Here is a 23,799-nt window from a genome sequence, read left to right as displayed (position 1 = left end):
CGTTGTCAGAGAAGTAGAAATTCAGCAGTCATGTGGGCATTTCGATGAGAAGTGTAGTAAATTTGGATCATATCTGTTTGATCTGCACTTGAAAAAGGTATTTTCGCATACAACTAACATAAACCTAAATGGCACTACATTAAATAAGTCAACCTTTTGTTCACAACAAAAGAACGTTTTCTTTTTCCAATGCACTCTTCTCAAAAAATTAAAAATCGTATTTTTAAGAAAAATGTGATACTGAACCACCATGTGTGATATATCGTTGTAAAGAGAAAGAAAGACGTAATCTCAAAATGTGAAAATTCAAAATGGCGCCCATAAGAAAAACTAAAGTTACCACGTGTTTCTCCGTCATCTGGAGAGTTATCGAAAACAGGATGCCATATTTGAAATCTTCATTAAAAAGTGTCCGAGTAATGTGTTAATTACAAATGTGTACTACCGTTAGTTGTATGCCTCGGAATGGAAGGTACGCCGACCCTGCCACACATGGAGTACCACCATAAACCAAACGGTAGAGGTCTCGGGGATTACTATGGGAAGAGACGAGCAAAGACACACATCAAGGAAGAAAGAAAGCAGAAGAATACTGGAGGTGGAGGAAGAAGCCAAGGGGAGGAGGAAAAGGGGACAGAAAGTAACGCAGGGAGAGGACAACAATAAAAAGGGCCTAACACGAGGTAAAACAGGGAAGGGAACGGGATCAAAGGATAGGAACATCGCAAGCCAATGAACGCCCGGAGAAGAAACTATCACTAGAAAGCAGAGTTCCCTCTAAGGCAGAATACCAGTGGCGAAGCTGTGGCCGTACCCGTTCGGGTCGGATAACACCCAGTTAGCCGCCCCCCCACAACCCCCCCAATCCACAAAATCCACCACATTGTTTGGCATATGTCGCCGCCCAGCGCGATGGCAACAAAGTAGTGGAGAAACGTCCCTGATAGTGTCTACCAGGGACGCATCCTCACGACAGTTGACTAAATCCTGGGAGAGGCGGCGACGCCAGGCATATGTCAAAGTTTCAAGTTTCAAGTTTCAAGCCTCTACGATGGACAGGTTCCCAGATACAGTACCTCGCATTCTTATTTGGCCACCCTGTACATCCACCTGATGGAGGACAACTACGGATATTCCAAAGAGTTTGGGGATAGGCAAAGAGTCTACAAAGATCTCGATCAGATTCTGTTATTATGTACAGCCTGTAGATATGTGGAGATTTTGAGGAGTTTATGTAATGATAGTGTAACGATTCTGTAAAGATTCCGTGGGGATTCTGTAATTATTTATAGCTTTACAAAGGTAGCACACCTCACCGCGTATACATTCGGCCTATAAGCCTCTGAAAGGCCATTAACAGGAGACGGCGCTCCAGCCTCGGCTTCTCCCTCCCAGACGAGCGGGGTCGGACCTGAGGGGTTCCTCCTAAATCCGCCGGTACCAAAGGAGGCTGCCTCGATGCTTCCACTGGTCGTAATGATTTAGTCTGTCGTATAGAAGCCTTCCGGGCCTTTGCCTCCACGGCTAAGTGTAAAGGCCCTAGTCCCAGACGTACCTTCATGGTGGTTTAAGTTGGCGTGGTTTTCATTGCTCCATCAGCAGCCTCACTAATTGATTACAACGCACTCTCGGTATATAGAAACGCTGCCAGGGCCTAATAAGAGCGCTTTAGACATTCTGTAGAGATTGTGTTTTGTAGATTCTGCTGACGCTTTTAAAGTCTCACAAAAAAACCCAGGAGACACTCGAAGGGAACTGTTGGAGGTAATTTGCGACCGTGACTGACGCTTAAAAGACCCGGGAAACCTCTTAAACGCTCAACTGAAAAGTCCTTTAAACGCTTCCGAATCTCTTAAAGATTTGGAGCTCTTGGAAGTTTCTTAAGAACCCAGGACAGAGTTTATAAATGGTCTTAAAGGTTCTTCAAGGTATGCTTTTTAAACATATTACAGTGTATATTAATTATTTTTTAAAGAGGTGTTTGACCCAGACCGAGAGGGGGGGGGGGGTACACATAGACATAGTTTTCACCGTCATGTTGCGAAAGTCGACTTCAAAGGGCAAGTTCTCTTAGTGTACGCGCCCTTCATCGGCATAAGGTGTAAAAATTCGTTAGCGACATCAAAGGAAGTTTGGGAAACTACGAGAGCGTGTGCCCTTTGAGCAATTTTAATTAAAAACCGCCACCCCGTCCATTGCCCGTCGAGTAGGAAAAAAATAACAACATAACAGGTGTTTTGGCACGTGTAGGTACTTGGATCAGGGAATATTCAATTCGTTCTCAAGATAAGCTGGGTTGCGATGGTTAGGCCTTCATCGTCAGATCAATAGGTTGTCGTCGCGACGCTCGAGTCCCTCCGTTTGGCAATAGAGGAGTAGCAGTGACGTGGGCTGCAGGTAGCTCGGTCGGTTTTCGAAATGCGATGTAACGCATTTTCCGCCCGTTAAAGTGACAATTAGAAGTTGTTGTGAAACTAAAACCAAAGTACACACAGTCTGCGCGTCCCGTAAGACGGTAAGTGTGAAATTTTAATTGCAGTTTACGCCCTTAAAAAAAAGGCCGAAGGAAATTTTCGTGCCCGCTAATCCCATCAGGACGGAGTGTTTGTTTTAATCCAATTAAAATGTGAGCTGTCCTTTTTAATTAACGTCTCCATTTCTGACACAGACCTTGCACTCGGAGTGTTTCATTACCAATTAGTAATTAGAAGTAAGGGCATGCAGGGGCGCACTGGCCCGGGGGGGCGGGTGGCGATTGCCACCTGGCCTGTAGATCATAATGGCCCGTTGGAAGGAGTATTTTAAAATGTTTTTGTGGTGCACCTCAGAGCTACCCCCCCCCCTCCCCCCGGCACCTTCATTACTACACTGGCTTAATGGCCCGTAAGTACCCAGTCCGCCCCTGTGTATAACCTTCCTTTTTTACCAAAAATCGACTACACCAAAATTTCTCGGGAAAACACTTTTTCTTATTAATTTGGGTGCGTAGAATCCAAATCAATTCGTACTTTTTCGATCAGACTTCTCAATCAAAAGTTATAGACTAGAAACCAATTTCGAAAGAAAATTCAAAGGGCTGTAACTTTTGAACTAGTAGCCCAATCTTGGAACTGTTTGAAATTATGGATTCTACAGGCCACATTCTATAAGAAAATTTTTTTCCGGGTCGATCTGAGACAATTTTTTTTTTCGGGGCTCAAAAAAAGGCAGTGTATAACCTTCCTTTTTTACCAAAAATCGACTACACCAAAATTTCTCGGGAAAACACTTTTTCTTATTAATTTGGTGCGTAGAATCCAAAACAATTCGTACTTTTTCGATCAGACTTCTCAATCAAAAGTTATAGACTAGAAACCAATTTCGAAAAAAAATTCAAAGGCCTGTAACTTTTGAACTAGTAGCCTAATCTTGGAACTGTTTGAAATTTTGGATTCTACAGGCCACATTCTATAAGAAAATTTTTTTCCGAGTCGATCTGAGACAATTTTTTTTCGGTGCTCAAAAAAAGGCAGTGTATAACCTTCCTTTTTTACCAAAAATCGACTGCACCAAAATTTCTCGGGAAAACACTTTTTCTTATTAATTTTGGTGCGTAGAATCCAAAACAATTCGTACTTTTTCGATCAGACTTCTCAATCAAAAGTTATAGACTAGAAACCAATTTCGAAAAAAAATTCAAAGGGCTGTAACTTTTGAACTAGTAGCCCAATCTTGGAACTGTTTGAAATTATGGATTCTACAGGCCACATTCTATAAGAAAATTTTTTTTCCGGGTCGATCTGAGACAATTTTTTTTTCGGGGCTCAAAAAAAGGCAGTGTATAACCTTCCTTTTTTACCAAAAATCGACTGCACCAAAATTTCTCGGGAAAACACTTTTTCTTATTAATTTTGGTGCGTAGAATCCAAAACAATTCGTACTTTTTCGATCAGACTTCTCAATCAAAAGTTATAGACTAGAAACCAATTTCGAAAGAAAATTCAAAGGGCTGTAACTTTTGAACTAGTAGCCCAATCTTGGAACTGTTTGAAATTATGGATTCTACAGGCCACATTCTATAAGAAATTTTTTTCCGGGTCGATCTGAGACAATTTTTTTGGGGCTCAAAAAAAGGCAGTGTATAACCTTCCTTTTTTACCAAAAATCGACTGCACCAAAATTTCTCGGGAAAACACTTTTTCTTATTAATTTGGGTGCGTAGAATCCAAATCAATTCGTACTTTTTCGATCAGACTTCTCAATCAAAAGTTATAGACTAGAAACCAATTTCGAAAAAAAATTCAAAGGGCTGTAACTTTTGAACTAGTAGCCCAATCTTGGAACTGTTTGAAATTATGGATTCTACAGGCCACATTCTATAAGAAAATTTTTTTTCCGGGTCGATCTGAGACAATTTTTTTTTCGGGGCCTCAAAAAAAGGCAGTGTATAACCTTCCTTTTTTACCAAAAATCGACTGCACCAAAATTTCTCGGGAAAACACTTTTTCTTATTAATTTTGGTGCGTAGAATCCAAAACAATTCGTACTTTTTCGATCAGACTTCTCAATCAAAAGTTATAGACTAGAAACCAATTTCGAAAAAAATTCAAAGGGCTGTAACTTTTGAACTAGTAGCCCAATCTTGGAACTGTTTGAAATTATGGATTCTACAGGCCACATTCTATAAGAAAATTTTTTTTCCGGGTCGATCTGAGACAATTTTTTTTTCGGGGCTCAAAAAAAGGCAGTGTATAACCTTCCTTTTTTACCAAAAATCGACTACACCAAAATTTCTCGGGAAAACACTTTTTCTTATTAATTTGGGTGCGTAGAATCCAAATCAATTCGTACTTTTTCGATCAGACTTCACAATCAAAAGTTATAGACTAGAAACCAATTTCGAAAAAAAATTCAAAGGGCTGTAACTTTTGAACTAGTAGCCCAATCTTGGAACTGTTTGAAATTATTGATTCTACAGGCCACATTCTATAAGAAAAATTTTTTTCCGGGTCGATCTGAGACAATTTTTTTTCGGGGCTCGAAAAAAGGCAGTGTATAACCTTCCTTTTTTTCCAAAAATCGACTACACCAAAATTTCTCGGGATAACACTTTTTCTTATTAATTACACTAATACTTTAATGGCCCGTAACCTATGCAATTCCACATGGCCCGCAGTTACCCAGTCCGCCCCTGAGGGAATGCTCGCTTTCGGTTTCGTAAAGGAATGGGTAGGTAACACGCGATCGAGATTTTCGGGATGACGCGTAGATTAGGAAAAATGCCATTTTTCTACAGTCGTTGAAAGGATGAGATGCTCATTTTTGTGGCAAATTAAAGGGAAATCGTTAACTCTTTCGAAAAGGGGTAGTTAAAGTAGGTACATATGCAGGGTGTAAGAAGTAAAAACTTGCCTTTAAGCATTTCAACTTTTGCGCGATTTGTAATATAAATAAATCCAACTAAAATCCCTTAACCTCTACTACAAATATAAAACATAATCCACCCCAACCCTTAATTTACCAATTTTGCCTTTAAGGAATGTCTGCAAAACAACTCCTCGCTCTTTTCATGGTCAATAATGTTTTCGGCATTTTTTCAGAACTTGTAAAATTTTTAGGGTTTAATTTTAGAAAGATATTTGAATACGTTTTAGATCTTGTAAAATATTCGTGAGCTTAATTAATCTATTTTATCTAACATGGTCGATAGAACTACAGTAGTCAAGCCAGGAGAAGTCTCACACGCCATTCTGGTGAAAAATCACTATCGTTCCGGCCATTCTGCTTTCAGTGGAGGATTTCTCTTAAATTTTGCACACGTGGAAAACTGTAATGTAAATTTAATTACAAGTGGGTATTGTACACAAATTTATAACATGTAAATTTATCACATACGAGCGCGAACTTCACTAATAATCACTTCGACATCGACATTTATTAATCACGCTTCAATTTGCTCATATAGCGAACGGAAAATAACGAAACATTCTAGAGAATTCCCAAAGAAACAGATCACATTTACCGGAAAGAACCCTCGTTCATTCCTTATCGCTGGTGACTAATCTGGTCTGCTGGCGCCCGGATGTTCGTCAATCAAAAATCAAACTTCTCGAGCATTGTTGTTTCTATTGCCCTCACACGAAGAGTGTTTTTGAGTGTTAAAGAAGCTCTCGAGGAAGTGCAAATATTTGAATAGTTTACCTCGGGGGTTGTTCGTCGGGAAGCAGTTCCGTGCGCCGTATTTTAATTAGCGAGGTGTAATGAAAGTTGCGCTTTACTTCGTCAAGGGAAATTACACTGTCAATGTAAATCGAGTTAGCGGTTCCGTGATGTAATATTGAGCTTGAAGGACGGGTTCGTTGATTGCTGCGTGTAACGTGTGCGATAATGTCACTCAATGTTACATTTATAGAATCGAATAGGGTTGACTTTATCAGATGCGGTTTCTGTTTTCCTTCGAATAAACATGGCGGGTGGGTTTCTCGTCTTGTATTGTAATCATAAACTTGTCACATTACAACATATAGTTTTCGTCCAAGCCCAAGCCCTAGGTATATGGATATACAGTGATATTCATGTAGAAGTAGACATAGGGATTTCCTATGTCTACTTTTAAATGATAAAACGCCTTCTGAAGGACGCCTAACTTTATGCAACCAAAATAACTACCTACAGCAAATGAAGATCTGCCTGTCATATTAATTAATTTGAACATTATCGCTTTGACTTCTTTATTCTAATTTTCGTTCAACTAAAGAAAAAGTTAATAAATTCAATTGGCCGGTAACACTTAAAGGAGCTTAAGAGATATTTTCTGTGGCGCCAAAGCAACCATATTCAAATTAATAATAATTAATATGACAGCCAGATCTTTATTTGTTTCAAGAAGTTATTTTGGTTGCATAAAATTAGGCGTCCTTCAGAAGACTGTTTATGATTTAAAAGTAGACATAGGAAATCCCTATGTGTATGTATAAGTTTGACTATTGTTTTAATATTCGTTAGCTTCGATCAATACAATCCGCCCATATATTAATTTTGCCATCTCTCTCAATTGAAGCGTTTCGAAATCATAAAAAATGACGATGGGAACTCGTCCCCCAGTAAATACGGGTCGATCGCCCATCGAAAACTTTTAATTAAGTTCCATACACGCACATTTTTTCCGCGCAATTTTGTCTACCTCTCGTCGTCGTAATGAAGTTTTATCAATTTGCGAAATTCGAGCTACCGTCGGATTTGTTCGAATTTCTCGTAGGGTTAGAATTTAAGCGGCTCAAATCGGATTTAGTTCTCCAGTTTGTTTTCACTTTGTCCTAAATGTAAGGGAGATATTGGAGATATCGTGCGTTTTTGCTATTCGAAGCCTCATTGCTTTTGATTGTCGAAACTCGGCGCAATACGTTACAGGTACACGTGAAACGGGAGCAATCGATGGATGTATGTACCGAGTGTACGAAAAAATTTGAGCCTGAATATCGTTCGTCTATCTCTTCGTTCGTTTACCTCATCACGACTTTCAAAATTACATTGGGGAGAAGAAAACGCAATGTCCTCTTCTCCATAGTATTGTCAATATATGCAAGATTTGAGTGGTAACAGGAAGGTAGTTGGATCTGTAACGGGGACATTTGGGTTATATACAGGGTCATTCTTGATGAGCGTCAGTTAGAAAGATATGGAAAACCTTTGAAAATTAAGCTAAACTGATAAGTCCTTTAAGGGTTTTGGCACATGATGAATTGAACTAAAATATTTTCAAGATGGCGGAAGTAGCCATCAACTTTATTATTTTAGATAGGGACCCCCTATTTTTTCTACATTTTCGGATTCTATGTCGAATTTGGAGTACAACTAGTTGACCCTTTTCATTAGTGTAACCCAAACGAGCCATTATTGACGAGAAGTATAAGTTCAAGCAGCGAAAATTTGACGTTTAAACATGATCATAATAAAAACAAAAGAATAACATCAAGCGACTTAATTTTTTTATCAATTTTCCACAAGAAGTAACTAAAAAATGGAATATCTCGGTAACCGCTTGAGGCAGCTTTTGACATTTTGCATCAAATTAAAGGTCTGGGAAAAAGGAAAACAAGGGTGAAGAACAAAATGGGGGGTGCCATTTGAAAAAATGGAATTACGGATATTTAAAAGTTTAAAAGTTGAGAGCTTTGAAAAAGTGACGTAGTCTCACTTCCTTAGACTGTTACGCATACCATAAGAAAATTCGATCTTTCCTTAATAAATAAAACTGTTTTGCAATATCTCTCACCGTTTTCGAATAATAAATTTTTAAAATTACCCCTGCAAATTCAATTTTTGACACAGAAACTTGAATATCGGCGAAGTCCTTGGAGCAAAGGGTCAACTATGGGGTATCGTTGTACTCCAAATTCGACGTAGAATCCGAAAATGTAGAAAAAATAGGGGGTCCCTATCTAAAATAATAAAGTTGATGGCTACTTCCGCCATCTTGAAAATATTTTAGTTCAATTCATCATGTGCCAAAACCCTTAAAAGACTTATCAGTTTAGCTTAATTTTCAAAGGTTTTCCATATCTTTCAATATCCGTCATGCCATGGAATGTCTGGTATAAAACAAATCAAATTCTATGGAAAAGTATTTCGTATTTCGTTGAAACATTTTTGGTATGGAATTGTTGCTAGAACAGATATCGCATTACCTCTCTTAATTTCCAGACTTATAAGTGGTTTAAGAAATTCAGTTGAACGACTCTGTTTAGATTTTTCAAAAATTTTCCGTCCTATAATAAATGAGTTATTTATTAATGAATTATTTAGACTAGAACTAGAATCAATGGTATTAAAGAATCCATTCCTTGATTTGTTTAAAATTCGATTGTTATAAAATCATGGCCAACTACTAAAAAAAAATGCGAAAAAAATGGCATCAATTCCGAGATCAATTCAATGAAATGGGAATAAATCAGAAACTGTTAAAGATAGCTATAGGAACATGTATAGTCAAAATATGCCAATTTCGATTCTCTATCTCATGCAATATTAAGAACATGGTCATTCCATTTAAAAAACTGAGTTTATAGACTTTGAAGTTTCTTAAATTTGGATTTCCATAGGTGCGGTTGTACGCAACTTAACTTTTTTTAAGTACACTAAAAGAAAGCCCTATTCATTCTCTATGCACTGATAAAAATGGGTTGCCATGACTATAACCGTTTTCAAGTAATCAATTATCAAGGTACCATCTGCATCCGCCATTTTTTTTCTTAAAGTCAAAATAACTTAAAAACCATAAATGGCAGATATCGACATATGGGTATCAAAAGAACTGAAATTTCACGTAGAATCCAAAAATGCAAAAAAAATAGGGGTTGCCAATAACGGAATTACGATCTACTTCCGGTGTTTCCGGAAGTGCGGACATTTTGAAAATATTTTACATAGATTCGGCCTTCAGAGTAACTCCTAAGTACAAATTTTCAAAAACCTACCTATTTTACTTTCCCAGAAACTTTTAACTAAAGCTCCCAAAAAAACACCCTGTATACGTAGTCACTAGAACTACTTACATTATGAAGAGTAAGTTACGTATGAGAAAAACTGGTACCTAACGTATGTAAAGATCTGGTGAATCGTGGTCGTAGAATGAACCCCTCTAGTTCCTAACAACGTTTTGTCGAGGAAGATAGGAGGAAGGCAGAGAGAAAGTGGCCCATCAGCGTCCTCGTTTCAGAATAGGTCAAGTATAGAAGGTTGTTTCGTCGTTTGGCAAGGATGCACGTGTGGAGTAGTGGCCGGTAAAGTAAGTATCTCTAACGTATGGTGGGCATATGAGGCGCGTACCTTTGGGTTTACCCATACGCAACGCTAAAAATCCATGATGGAAAGATTCTTGACTGAAGACACTCCTTTTCTTCTTTTTTTTTAAATTGTTTTCTTGTTTTGTTATTATACAGGGTGGTGACTTGCGTAACGCATCATAGGGATTTCAATGTAAAATTCATAACATGCGATTATTGGCTCCCCAAATTATTTTAGAGCAAAATTCCATAGCATCACAGATTATTGAAAAAGATGGGGGTTTTATTTTTTCAATTTTCCTTCTTTTTTATGAAAAAAATTGAAAACTAATACGGTTGATTGACGTAAAAAATTTTTTTCTACAAAAAACCTTCAATACATTTTTGCTCTAAAATAATTTGGGGAGCCAATAATCGCATGTTATGAATTTTACATTGAAATCGCTACGATGCGTTACGCAAGTCACCACCCTGTATACTATTATCCTTATTGTTGATTTCATAATTGCACTGATCACAATTCTTGAGATTAACGTGTAATGTGTGTATTTAATTTACAACCGTAAGAACGGATTACTTTTGGCCTCGCTTTTCGCCAGCTTCAAGCTAACCCATCAGAGGAGCACTGGTCGTATTTGAAGAGAGTCTTGCGATATCTCAGCGGAACGTTGCAGCACGCCAGAAGGAAGCGGATCAAGTGGTCGGTTTTGCCGCAGCCAAGTGGGCGACAGATCAAGGTGATGGTCGCTGCGTTTCCGGTTATGTGTTCCAATCTTGGACCACTAAGAAACTTCGAATGAATCGGAATGTAGTGCTTTGGCGGATTGTGGATCAGCAAGCTGTTTGAAAGATTATAGATCCGTGAGAAACAGTCCATCGTCGGTCAACAACAACGCCTTCCAGAAAACTGAAGCGCACGGATGTTAAACTGAAATTAATCAAAGAATGCCTCGAGAAGCGGAAGGTCGTAACTTATACAATATAAGTTACCCCATACTAACGACCAAATTTGGCCACCCTGTAGGTATAGGGCTGAGCCCGTTGCCCAATCGACACATTTTTGCCAAAACGATATTGAACGTTTTGCTCAATACCAATAAATAGCACTGACATGCTTTTCGGAGAGTAATGAAGTAAAACATTGGCGTTCAAACCAATTACATGGAAAATTCGTCAACAAAAAAATGTTGGCAGCGAACCGCTCTGAGGTGGGCAATAAATTGTTTTCGCTACCTTACCAAACAGTCATAAACAACAAAAGAGACCTCTAATTTGTAACTGTCGCGTTAGTCGTAAAACGCGGAAACTAAAATATTCACGAAGTCGGTCGACGTACCTATAGATAAATTTGAGGAATGCAAGTGCGCTTAAAATAGTTTCCCGTCAGTTTTAGTGTTGATGGAAGGCTGATAAATTGGGCAGTCGACTGTTAAATATAAAACAAATACATCGCACGCCGCAAAATGAGCGCGCAGCGTCGGGATCGATACCTTTGCACGAAGACGTCGTTTTTCAGGCCCCTTGTGTATTACGGTATGGAGCGAGAGCTGAGATTGTTACCAAGTAGTTATCAGCTTGCTTTGTAAGAGAAGAGGTTCATTACTGCTACGTAGGTGTCGCCGCAAAGTAGCACTCGTAAAGTCAAGCGCTTCTTGTACCCCCCATAAAACCTTTACAAATCCCACCCGAATATTGGCATTGTAGCTCTCGGTCTTCAGATGTAAAAACAATTGATGGATAAGTAGAAGAAGGAAGGGTGTTACATACAGTTTAGGACTACTCGAAACCAGACCAGGAAGCAATTATGCTGCGAAGGTTCAGAACTTGGGCACTGAGATTTTTAGGTCCCACAAGCCAGCAGAGCCATTTTAGAAAAATGAAGGACGAAATACATCAGAATTATAGGCCCTTTTTGGACACTTGAACAAATTTTCAGGCGGCATCCTTTAAACAAAAAAAACTATCATCCAGATCAGTTTGATTTTGCCCCTCTCGGAGATGTAGTGGATAAATAAAAATTATTTATTTATTGTTTATTTATTGTCCCTCTCTTGTTCTGAGCCCTCAACGGGCTTTCGCCCAATTAATATATTTATTTAAACTCTTAACTTATATTTCAAAAATCCGATACAACTGAATACCAAACGATCCTCGAGATCTTAACACATAAATCATTTTTACAATACACCATAAGGGGTTGATTCTGTCCCACCTGATCAGCATAGCTTGTAACACAAATTTTTTGAAATTGAATTAGTCTTACTTTTATTTGAGATGCCTGAATACAACATTTCATTTAAATACTTTAACAAATAAAAGAAAACCGACTGCGCATGCGCAATAGTATATTGAAAGACAAGTGTTACAATGCGACCTATTGTAATACGACTATCTTGTGGCACGAGTGGCGACGCGAAGCGTAGCCACGAGTGTCCGCAAGATAGGAGTATTACAATAAAGCATTGTAACACGCGTTTTTCATACTATTTTTTCTATTTCGGTGCTTTAATTTAATTAAAAAAATCATTATCAGAAACTATAGGGAACATTAGAACTAACATGTTTTATGTTGGGAACACTTTTTATGCCGTTAAGTTTTAGGTTGGCAGCGTAGTAAGACTGACATTTTGAAGTTCAAACATGGAAGTACCCAACGAAGTACCTACTTGTACTAACTAGTAACTGCCAACTTAAGAGATGAGTTACTAAAAAAAACGACTATAATCACTGTCTTTGTACAACAGTTGTACAAAATCATCATTATGACACCGAAATAGAAAAAACAAATTTTCTGATTTGGCATTAGTTTCACTTTTATTCGAGGTGCCTAGATACAGAATTTCATTTAAATATATTAACAAATAAAAAATTAGGATTGCGCAAATACAAAAGTTGTTATGCGCATGCGCAGTATTTGTTTGCATTTGCATAGTTGCCTGAAGTTTAAGGAATATTTACTAACACAGAAAACCGGACATTCATATGTTCTTTGTAACAAGAGTTAGAAACCTTTTTTGGAGGTTTACGCAGTTTTTGGTCTGTAACTTTTTGGCCAGTTGGTCTACGTAGCCGAAAAACAATTGCGAACTATGTTATATCCTGAAGAACATGTGTATATCAATTTTTAAAGCGATCGGACGTTTCTACACAAAGTTATCGTACACACTGACATACAGACGCACAGACAGGCAGCAATACAAAATTATAAACGATCTCGAGGTCCGTTAATAATATAATGAGACGAATAATTTTAATTTTTTTTTGTACTTCTTTCCAATTCAGGAATATCGTTTCAACTTTTCTTCTCGGAGAGTATAAGAGAAGATGCATAGACAACTAAGACACTTTTAACATTACTTTTTTTAAAACCTGAAACACAACAACTTGCTATATATTTGATTTATTAGTAAAAGAAAATTCAAATTTCAAATACCTACTTGACAGATGTCTCCAAACAGGTGGAACAATCCCTAACATTAAAGTTACTAGAATCTGGTAACTTCCGCAGTTTTTGGGCAAAAAACATGCGTTCTCTCTCTAACACACGGGGGCCCAATGGATTGCGGTACTTTCTATATTTAGTGACTTATAATGGATCTAATACAGATGTCCATGAACTTGGCAGGCCTACTACAGCAGACCATAGTTCTGCTTACTCATATCGTTAGTGTTCCATTAGTGCACGTTAGTGCCGCCGAAGAAATCGTTAGTGCACAAAAGGAAACTTACTATTTTTAAAAAATATTTGTGGGCCTGCTAACTTCATGCCAGCAGATCCATTTAAGAAAATCGATTCAATTTTTACACTAGTTAAACTAGCAGCGTTAGTGCTCGTTAGTGCCGCCAATATAAAGGCGCATAAATGCGCATAACGTATCGCACATGTGATCAGCTAGCTTCTTCTTTAGCCAGCAAAATCATAGTTTTTTTGTTTAAAGGATGTCGCCTGAAAATTTGTTCAAGTGTCCAAAAAGGGCCTATAATTCTGATGTATTTCGTCCTTCATTTTTCTAAAATGGCCCTGCTGGCTTGTGGGACCTGAGATTTTTTGCTGTACGATTTTAGGCACGATGCCTGCCAAATACCATGAATTTATTAACGCTTGGGAGCCAGTACCTAACGAAAATCGAACGTTGGGTAATCTTAGAGAGAGGTCATGTGTTATTGAGCAGCGGTTGAATGTTCTACTGTGGATGTTGCCTATTTTTCCAGTAAGAATAAGCCTAACAAACCCGAGCAGGGAAATGGTCACGCTAAGGGCGGTGGGAGTGGCGATAAGTCATAGGAGTTAGTCCCGAAATGTTACAAATGTGGCGAGTTGGGGCATTATAAGCGGGAGTGTAAAAAGTCCAAGTCTAAGAAGAGTCATGAAGGGTATGCGTTTGTTTAACCAATCGTATAGCTTCAAATCTGTGGATTCCTCTAATGCTTGTATTGCAGATTTTGGGCTGAGGCTGTGATGACATCTGCGTGTGTGATTAACCGAACAGGACCGTCTCCAGAACCAGGAATTTCGCCATACGAACTTTGGTACAAGAAGAAGTCTGCGATCAGTGCTGTTAAAGTATTCAGTTCTGAATGCTTTGAACACGCAACCAAATGAGAAGAGGCGGAAGTTCGACAAGAAAACTCGTCGGAGGGGTGTGATCTTCAAGACGGAAAAGCAGTCGACTGCCATTTTTTAATACTGTAGCAGTAAAAGCGAGTCTGAGGTCACCAACTTAGAAGAAGAGGAGATCAGAATCCTACACTAGCGCCACAAAGTCCGTGTAATAAAAAATATGAAACTTATGCCTTGAATATCACAGAATGAACAGGAAGGAAGAAAGCTCAATCACGAAGAAGCGAAACGAGCAGGGGAAAACGACAATGTAAAAAGCTTTGCCAAGGGGTTTTATGAAACAATCTAGTTCACGGCCACCTATTCTTTCTAACGTGATTATGACCATCATGTCGCAGATTGTACATGTGAACTCTAATTCTTATCCAATTTAGTGCTCTTTATCTCCGTCAACAAACGCTAATTCCACGACACTTATCGCACTGCAATAATAAACCACGCGCGGAAACGGTAATTAAAATGCGGCAGATAGCGCCTAAAAAAGTTTCTCATTGCCGAGATAAACAACGCGAGCGAATGTCTTTGAAATAAATTCAGGGCCAGCCTCGAGTTTGAGTTGCTGCCAACAGTTTACATAATTACCTACATTTTGCACGGACCCAGCTTTTATTGAAATCATTGTTTCAGTAGACATGGGAGAACGTGAAGAGGAAGCGGTCGGCGAATTCACAGAGTGACGGTACGTGGAGTGGTAGTCCTGGTCAGCCATGCTCGTCAAGGAGTACAGGATACCAATTCCGCTCACCGTGGAGGAATACCGCATCGCGCAACTGTACATGATAGCGGTGAGTATGGCACCCCCGAACCGGTTGTTGGTTTTAGTGCGAGGTTGTAGAAAAAAAGTCGGGAGGAGAGTAGCGGCGCCGGAAGCGGTGTGGAAATTTTGGTGAATGAACCTTACAGCGATGGGCCTGGCGGACAGGGACAGTACACTCATAAGATATATCACATCGGAAGCCATCTTCCTGGTAAGTGCGTCACCTGGTCTGAGGAAAGTGAGTTACGCGACATTGACCCTCAAATAACTTCCTTGCGGCGGTTATTTGCAACGCCCGCCAAAAATAGTTCTGATACACTACACTTGTTTTCCTGATGTAAATTTACAGTGTTTTGCCAAATTTATTTAACTACGTATTTATAGCGACTGCAACTTTACACATTTTATTTAACATTGCACATGTGTGTTTTTTTTAATTGACAGTAATTGGCAACAATTACAGTCAATCCAGTAGTAGGTCCCTCATATACATTTCATGTGTTCATGCTTTGTTAGGGGTTAACTTATCTGCATGGTAGTCGACCAAGTAGTATGGTCCCTTGAAAGGCTGTGTGTCTTCCGACTGATTTATGACTTGCTTTGTGTGGCCTTTTTGAATTCCACAATGAGGCTCTGGACCTTTTGGCATAAGCTGAATTTGCCTGCAATATCCAAATGCCATGGAACCCATCATAAATTAGCAGAGTTTTCGAGTGCTAGCTGCTTCTGGTAGCAGATGCACTTTCAGACTAGTTCAAAATCACAAGTGTCAGGCCACTAAGGCCTTTAGTCATTGAATAAGCACCTTAAAGAAGTATAACTACATAGGAAAACCTGAAATCGGTGTAATCGGTGTAAGGTGTGTTGCATACACTGCAAAGTGGTTAATTACCACAAATATTGAGGATATTTGGCCTCGGGGGGGGGGGGGGGGTAAATAATGACTATTTTAAACAGGGAAACCAGTTATACTTAGGGATCCTTTGTTTTCCTTGTTTATCAGAGTTGAACAGTGTTGTCATATTTACCAGATCCTTATACAGGGTGTCCCTAAAAGGTCTGTACAACGCGCTACCAGGGGTTCTTGGTATCAAAATAGGACGATTTAACCCAACTTACCTCTATCCAAAAGTGCTTCGGTAAGGCGCTATCTACCGCCAAAGATTCAAAAAACAAATAGTTATTTTTATTTTATCGGAAAATGGTTTTGCCGATTAAAATGAAAGTCGGGATGTGAATGTCTAATGTAAAAAGGGTCTTTGTGATATCATCGTTTTGATTGTAGTTGCTATGTAGGTGGTAAGATACTGACCATCCACATCTGAAGAGGTCTAAAACTTTTTAACTACTATTTTGACGGTTCTGAATTTTTAGACACTGATAGACAGTTTACTTGCAAGCATTTTTTGTCTCTTGATGAATATCGCTATCTGTGATGGTTTACGAAAAAAAAACATTTAGGCATGATGAATGGCATGCACCATACATGCGATTGTTACTCAAAAAATCAGAAGATGGCTGTGAAACCTTAGAGTGGCGTAACGTTTGTTTGTTGTTTCTTAAACTTGAACAATTTACGTTTTGCTTGAAGACATACAGTAACGCAGAGTTAACTGATATGCTATTAGTGTTTGGATACTGTCGTGGAAATGGTCGCCAATGCGTTAGGGAGTATACTCACAGGTTTCCAAATCGTCATAGCCTACTTCTTGCTTGCACTTATGGTTTTTGAGGCCTTACTTTCGCTAAAAAATAAATATGTTTTGATTCAATGAAAATAATATAATAATACTTTAATATATAAATATACCGGGTGCTCATTATGTATGGAATATAGTATATATTTCGGAAAGATCGAATGTATGCAACAATTTTTTATGTGAAAGTTGTTTCACATTTTATTTCCCATAATGAAGCAGCATTCCATTGCTTTTATTCCAGAAAACAAATGAATAACGAAAATAATTGAATTTTTTTAAATAGCAACGCACATTTTCATTAGGCTCATTTGATTTCTTTTCTCTTTTCAATGACATAACACGTTGGCACCCGTGTAGAAGAAGTTAATTTTTATTTCAAGTTTTTAGCGCATTTTTGAAAAAATACCCTATTATATTCGTTATGGCTGGCTGGCTGGCTGTCCGGCTGAGATCTTAGCAACTACAATAGCTAGACACTCAAATTTTCACTAAAAGCTTTCTGCTATAGTGTAGATGTGCAGGTTCTAGTCTATTTTGAGTTAGATTACTTGTGAAATCGATAATTTAAGAAAATAATTTCGATATGGTTTTTGGAGGTGCTATAATTTTACCGTTAGATAGCGCTACCAGTATAAAAACTTAATTATTTACTTTGTGATTTGTTTTACAAAATTAAGATGTACCCTCAATTGAAATTAAATAAAATGAATTATTTAACGCAGCCAAAATTACTCGTGAGATCGATAATTTTAAACTTCGCTAATAAAATACTGATCCGTATTACCAAAAATGCGCTTTAATCATGCATATGCTGATTTACAACTTGTTTGGGATAGGTTATGCCACTACCTTGCAGTGAATGATGAACATTTTGAACATTCATTGCGATGAAAACCATTTTACTGCTAATTTCGTTTTGTCTTCAAGGTTTAATAAGAAACGTACACGTTCATTTGTTTTATTTTTATGTAGGATATCTGGATTAATGTTATTCATCTAATTATGATTCATTTTTTAAAAAAATTTTCTTGAATAAGGGTACTAACATGTTATATCATCGAAAAGGGAAAAAAATCTATCAAATGATCCTAATGAAAAGGTGCATTGCCATTTAAAAAATTCAATTGTTTTTCGTTACTTACTCATTTGTTTTCTGAAATAAAAACAATTGAATGCTGGCATTTATGGGAATAATTTCATATATATTCGATATTTCCCAAGATATATACTACATTCCATACATAATGGGCACCCTGTATAATATAAAATATCTGTCTGATTAGCAGCGAAATATGTTCAACTATTGATTAATTAAAAAACCTACGAACGAAATTCTCATTCGTACGTGATAGTCATTAGTCGCGAACAAACCCTCGCGCTCGCCGGTGAGTGAGTCATTCTTGCATGATCTCCTCCTCTCCCTTCGCCGCGTGACAGTCATTCAAAGTGCTTAAAATGACGACTTTGCATGTATAATTTTGCAAAAATTTCCGGAGTAGGACTCATTCCCCCCCGGGGGTATTCCATAACCCTTCCCCCCCCCTCGGAAATCATTGTTAAAGAACGCCCCGCAAAAATATTTCGCTCCAGGCCTCGCATTTGCTAAGGACGGCTCTGATTGCGAGGGGTTGGTTACATGGTCGTTGAAAGTTAATTTGTGTATTTTGAGATCGTCTAAACTGTATAACACTAAACTCGAAAATGTTTACCAAAAAAACCAACACAAAAAAACAAGGTCGCTCATTAGAAACGTCACCGGAAAATTCCTGGACACGCCCCTGCACTACAAAACAAGGTCACTTCTTTGTTACGTGTCCGGGAAATTTTAGTTGGAGAAAGAAGTATGTGCGAAGAGAACTTAAATCGTTATTACACAATTAGAATATTAACTAAGTCCATCAAGGGTAAGTGCGATACCTTATGAAGCTTTGCAGCTTCTAGGGGGACATGCTTTTGTCAAGGGTTGTATCGTTTGGGACGTCCACGCCGGATCGCCCTCTTACATTTTATCCATCACCTCTGTACATGCTTCAGTTCTCTACGGTTTGTTGGGATAGAATAATTAGATATTAGAGTACGCAAAATTTGTTCCTTTTAACAAGCCTGCAAAGCCTTCTGTACTGTCCAGAATCGTACTTGTGCGTTCAAAATGTGGAGCAATAAACAACGAAGTGCGCCAATAAGTTTGCCGCCATCTTAAAATAGATTCCCTCTGGTTTCCTTTTCCTAACACGTAAACACATCATTAGACTAACAATGTGCAGTCTGTCCTAATGTATTTTTAGCAGTTTCTTTAAAAAAAAGTATCCTTGTCGGGTTTTTACTATTACCCACGCCTCACTAGGATTTAAAACTTGGAGAAAATTAACACAATAACGTTAATAGGATGGCTGAAGGGAATTCTTCCGAAGACTGCGTTAATGGCCGACGAGGAAGCTTGGAATGCATATCCTTACACAAAGACAAGATACACATGTCCTTTTGTAGAAAAATTTTATTTAGAAATTGAAACGTATTATTTTAACGATAACGGACACCAAGAGAACGTCTTCAGATTAAATGGAAGCGATCTTCGAAATAGAATAGTTGGTGAGTATCATTGCCGAAAGGGCGCCGATGGCTCAGACCTTAAATTCCAGATACAATAGATATAGTCAGGGATCAATTGTACGGGACTGATTATGTTAAGGAGGAGGATCCGAAGTATTACAGATCTGAGAAGACCGGGCGTGGACCTTTGACTGAAACGTGGTTAGAGGACTATTGGAATGAGGTTTGTGACGCAGTTCTCCTTCCTTTGAAACTCGTGTGTTTTAGATTCAGGGGAGAGCTCAGCCGTTACGAAACGGAAAATCGCTAATGTGTGCCTATAAATTATGCCGGGTAGAATTTCGATATTGGGGAATGCAAACGAAGCTCGAGCGTTTCATTCACGACGTTGGTAAGTGTTTAAGCGATTGATGATCGGGTCGCTTTTACAAGTGAATTTAGCGCTAAGAAAAACAATGGTGAGAGCGCATCGACAGGCTTGGGCATGGCAGGACGAATGGTACGGACTGTCGATGGAGGATATTCGAGAGATCGAGCGACAAACGCAGCTGGCCTTGAAGCGAAAAATGGCGCAGGCCAATGGTGAAGAGTTTGGTGGGTCGCGTACGGTCCGAGTCAGTCGGCTGATGTTTTAATTGCAGATGACGACTACCCCAGCTCGAATTCGCAAGACACTTCCGCCGCGAAAACACTTGCGGCCACGCTCGGTAGTATAGAGAAAAATGAAGATGTGCCTGGTATTCTGCTGACCAAAAATACTTCAAACATTCCCACGGTGCACACCGACAATGGATCCGATCTTGACTTATCTCCCGATGAGCCCAACAACGAGATGAACTTATCCCTGCAACGGTAAGTTCTTTTTCTTTTTTTAGCAGACCGCCGGGTATTACCAGGGCGTTCTTCCGGTGGTGCCAGGTTTAGTTTAGCTTTGGCGCAGGGCCCGCTTGACCTGAGGTTTTACTCTCGCGCTGGCGCTTCCTGCCATCGCCTTATTCTGTGTGCCAGTCCTATTCTTCTTGCGAATAAGAGCTGGCCAACCCCCAAGTCTTTGAATAGTGTCCTATGGTGGGCCCGTCTCCTTTTTCGTGGAAATTGCCCCTTTACCGGGTCTGGCTTGTTGGTCTCTTCCGACGAGGGGGAGAAAGCGCTTGTTTGAATTATCGTCCCTACAATTCCCACGAGTTTGCTGCCAACCCAGGAGCCATCACTCTGAGGAAGCTCTGTATCCGAGGGACAACGTTATCAACACTGCATCCCAGCGCCATTCAGTCGTCGGCACGGTCGCTTTAACACGATTCACTTTACGATCATTCAGGTATCTGTGTAGGCGTCCCCGTATCCATCACCGGAAGACGCGCCCGATGGGTGCCTCCACCCCGCGGCATTACATACTTATATTAACAAACCATGGCTGATGCTAAAGCTAAAAAGGAGACTCACCGGCGCGAAAAACGGCCACCTGCTTTTAGGCATTCCAAGGAGGATGCAGGCACGTGGGGCTAACGCCCATTATTAAAAAAATGTAACGGCGCTTCGTTTTTCGTGCTGGTGAGAGTAGTTTAAATAATGAACTCCTTTTCTATCGCAGAAATGAAGACCGATGGCAGTCGCGCGGGCTGCATTCACCCGGCTCATCGTCGATCAAAAGCTTCGATTTACAAATGGCCAACTGGCGCATTGAAAGTCTCGGTCGCGACTCAGACTCGGCGTCGGACGAAGAATTTTTCGACTGCCAAGGTTTGTTTATGATTACTGAACTTCTTGCCATGCAAATCGCCCTTGGGACCATTCAATTCTTTCAGGTTCATGAAATTTAGTCTCCCTGATTCTTCAATTTCTTTATACGCATTAATGATTAAGAATTCCTCCATTATTGTTTCTTTCTTGACGCCGCATCTCCCTTCTTACCACTTGCTTCTCTTCGTCTTTTCCTTCCTATTTTTTGTATCTGTTTTCCTTCACATTCTTTCCTTCACTATATTCCATACCCTCCGGTACCACGTTCTACCTCAAATCAGTCAACCTCGAAAAGGCAAAACAAATTACACTCTCTACAAAAATCTGAAGCATACAAATGATAGCAAACATGTTGGGGGAGATCGTAGTACCGGGTGGTCGTCCATATTGAGTGAGCGTCTTTGAACAGTGTACAATGTTGATTAGCCATTCAGAACCCTGTACAAATAGGCTGGTCAATGGAGGCAGGTTTATACAAGTGAGGTAGAAAAATTAGTAACAAAGTGATCTCTGCGGAAATGAGTACTCAATAGGGTCCTTATTAACCCCTCAAAAATCGCACTTTGTCGCATTGGTGGAACTTGGAAAAAAATGGCCGCCATCTTGATTTTTTTCGAATTTATTAAATATTTCGTAAAGTATACATTATATCAAAAAAAAACTCAAGAGACTTTTTTTATGGAGAATCAAAAGTTACCTATGATAAAAAAAAGTTTAAGTCTATTGATCAAAAAACAAAAATGTTATTGAAATTTATATGATTTGGGTAATTATGTGTCGAGACTTAGATGTATTTCAAGAACTTAATGCAGATATAGCAGTTTTAATTAAATCAGGACTTAAAATTATTTTAAATCTGTACCGGTGTCCAAAGAAGATTCATGATATTAACCAGTTACGTCACACACTATACAGGGTGGTGACTTGCGTAACGCATCATAGGGATTTCAATGTAAAATTCATAACATGCGATTATTGGCTCCCCAAATTATTTTAGAGCAAAAATGTATTAAGTTTTTTTGTAGGAAAAATTTTTCTACGGCAATCAACCGTATTAGTTTTCAATTTTTTGCATAATAAAGACGGAAAATTGGAAAATTAAAACCTCCATCTTTTTCAATAATCTGTGATGCCATGGAATTTTATAATAGAAAAACTACGCCAATATCCGTCATGCCATGGAATGTCTGGTATAAAACAAATCAAATTCTATCAAAAAGTATTATATTTAGAACAGCGAATTCAACATAAAGAAAGTCCAAATTACTAAAAACGGTTTTCTAATATAACAATTTACAATAAATGTTCGAATAAGTCACCATTAACTGCAAGACAGTAACCAAGTCGATCATAAAATCCATTTCGAACTGCTGCTAATTGATAACTGGATATCTTTTTGTTTTAGAAAATTCCATGGCATCGCAGATTGTGGGTTTTATTTTTCCAATTTTCCGTCTTTATCTGAAAAAAATTGAAAACTAATACGGTTGATTGGCGTAAAAACATGTTTTCTACAAAAAAGCTTAATACATTTTTGCTCTAAAATAATTTGGGGAGCCAATCATCGCATGTTATGAATTTTACATTTAAATCCCAATGATGCGTTACGCAAGTCACCACCCTGTATATGCGAATGACTTCAAGGCAAAGCTTAAATTCAGAATTGTGTTTAGCCTCACTACCACCAACCGAAGAAGCTGCCAAACAGCACATTATCTTTTTTTTTTATTGATGTATTGCTCCATGTGAATTATTGATATATTTACCTAATGTAGCAGGCTAGTAGAGGGAATCAAATAATTGAATGTTTTTATTTTCTTTGGGTTATCGATTTCGAAGCTCACTTCATCATCAGACCTTGTTAAAATATATAAACGACTCTAGTGAGCCGATAACCTAAAGAAAATAAAAACATTCAATTATTTGCCTCCCTCCGGTACAGATTTAAAATAATTTTAAGTCTTGATTTAATTAAAACTGCTATATCTGCATTAAGTTTTTGAAATACGTACATCTAAGTCTCGACACAGATGTGAATAATTACCCAATTATTGAGTATTTTACTTTAAAATCCTTATTTTCAAAATTAGGCATACAAAACAGTTTTAACTAATTCAAATATTTACCAAATTTTTAAAAAATTCATATTGCCAAATCATATAAATTTCAATAACTTTTTTGATTTTTGATCAATAGACTTAAACTTTGATTCTCCATAAAAAAAGTCTCTTGAGTTTTTTTGATATAATGTATACCTACTTTACGAAATATTCAATAAATTCGAAAAAATTCAAGATGGCGGCCATTTTTTTCCAAGATCCACCATTACGACAAAGTGCGATTTTTGAGGGGTTAATAAGGACCCTATTGAGTACTCATTTCCGCAGAGATCACTTTGTTACTAATTTTTTCTACCTTAACCACCTATTTTGACTAGCCTAAAAACAAAACTTTGTTTGGTCACGAAACTTTTGTTTTCTCTTGTTTTTGGTCGCCAACTCATTATTTTGCAAGAACCAGACGAGAAATTTGTATACGTTTTTCACAGATGTAGGAGAATCTTCACTTGCCAAATGGAGCTCGTTGGACTTGTTGACCGAGGAGGAACTCGACGCGACCTCGCCTAATGTCGCTGGCGACAGGCACGGAGGTCAGTCGAACACGACT

The 23,799-nt window shown here is 38.5% G+C and overlaps 1 protein-coding gene across 1 annotated transcript in view; it reads left to right on the top strand.

Annotated features, from left to right (window-relative positions):
• The window catches only part of LOC116181546 (protein retinal degeneration B), a 39,346-nt gene that overhangs the window by 4,500 nt on the left and 11,047 nt on the right, over positions 1-23,799 (top strand). The window contains exons 2-10 of the mRNA XM_031501936.1: positions 15,013-15,170; positions 15,221-15,353; positions 19,228-19,431; positions 19,482-19,615; positions 19,660-19,783; positions 19,834-19,986; positions 20,034-20,244; positions 20,984-21,132; positions 23,681-23,782. Of these exons, the coding sequence (XP_031357796.1) occupies positions 15,093-15,170; positions 15,221-15,353; positions 19,228-19,431; positions 19,482-19,615; positions 19,660-19,783; positions 19,834-19,986; positions 20,034-20,244; positions 20,984-21,132; positions 23,681-23,782 (1,288 nt within the window). The 5' untranslated portion in view covers positions 15,013-15,092. The remainder of the gene's footprint in view (positions 1-15,012; positions 15,171-15,220; positions 15,354-19,227; positions 19,432-19,481; positions 19,616-19,659; positions 19,784-19,833; positions 19,987-20,033; positions 20,245-20,983; positions 21,133-23,680; positions 23,783-23,799) is intronic.

The sequence above is a fragment of the Photinus pyralis genome, unplaced genomic scaffold (genome assembly GCF_008802855.1).
Source record: "Photinus pyralis isolate 1611_PpyrPB1 unplaced genomic scaffold, Ppyr1.3 Ppyr1.4_LG9, whole genome shotgun sequence".
NCBI lineage: Eukaryota > Metazoa > Arthropoda > Insecta > Coleoptera > Lampyridae > Photinus > Photinus pyralis.
This window is presented reverse-complemented; position numbering and strand designations above follow the sequence as displayed.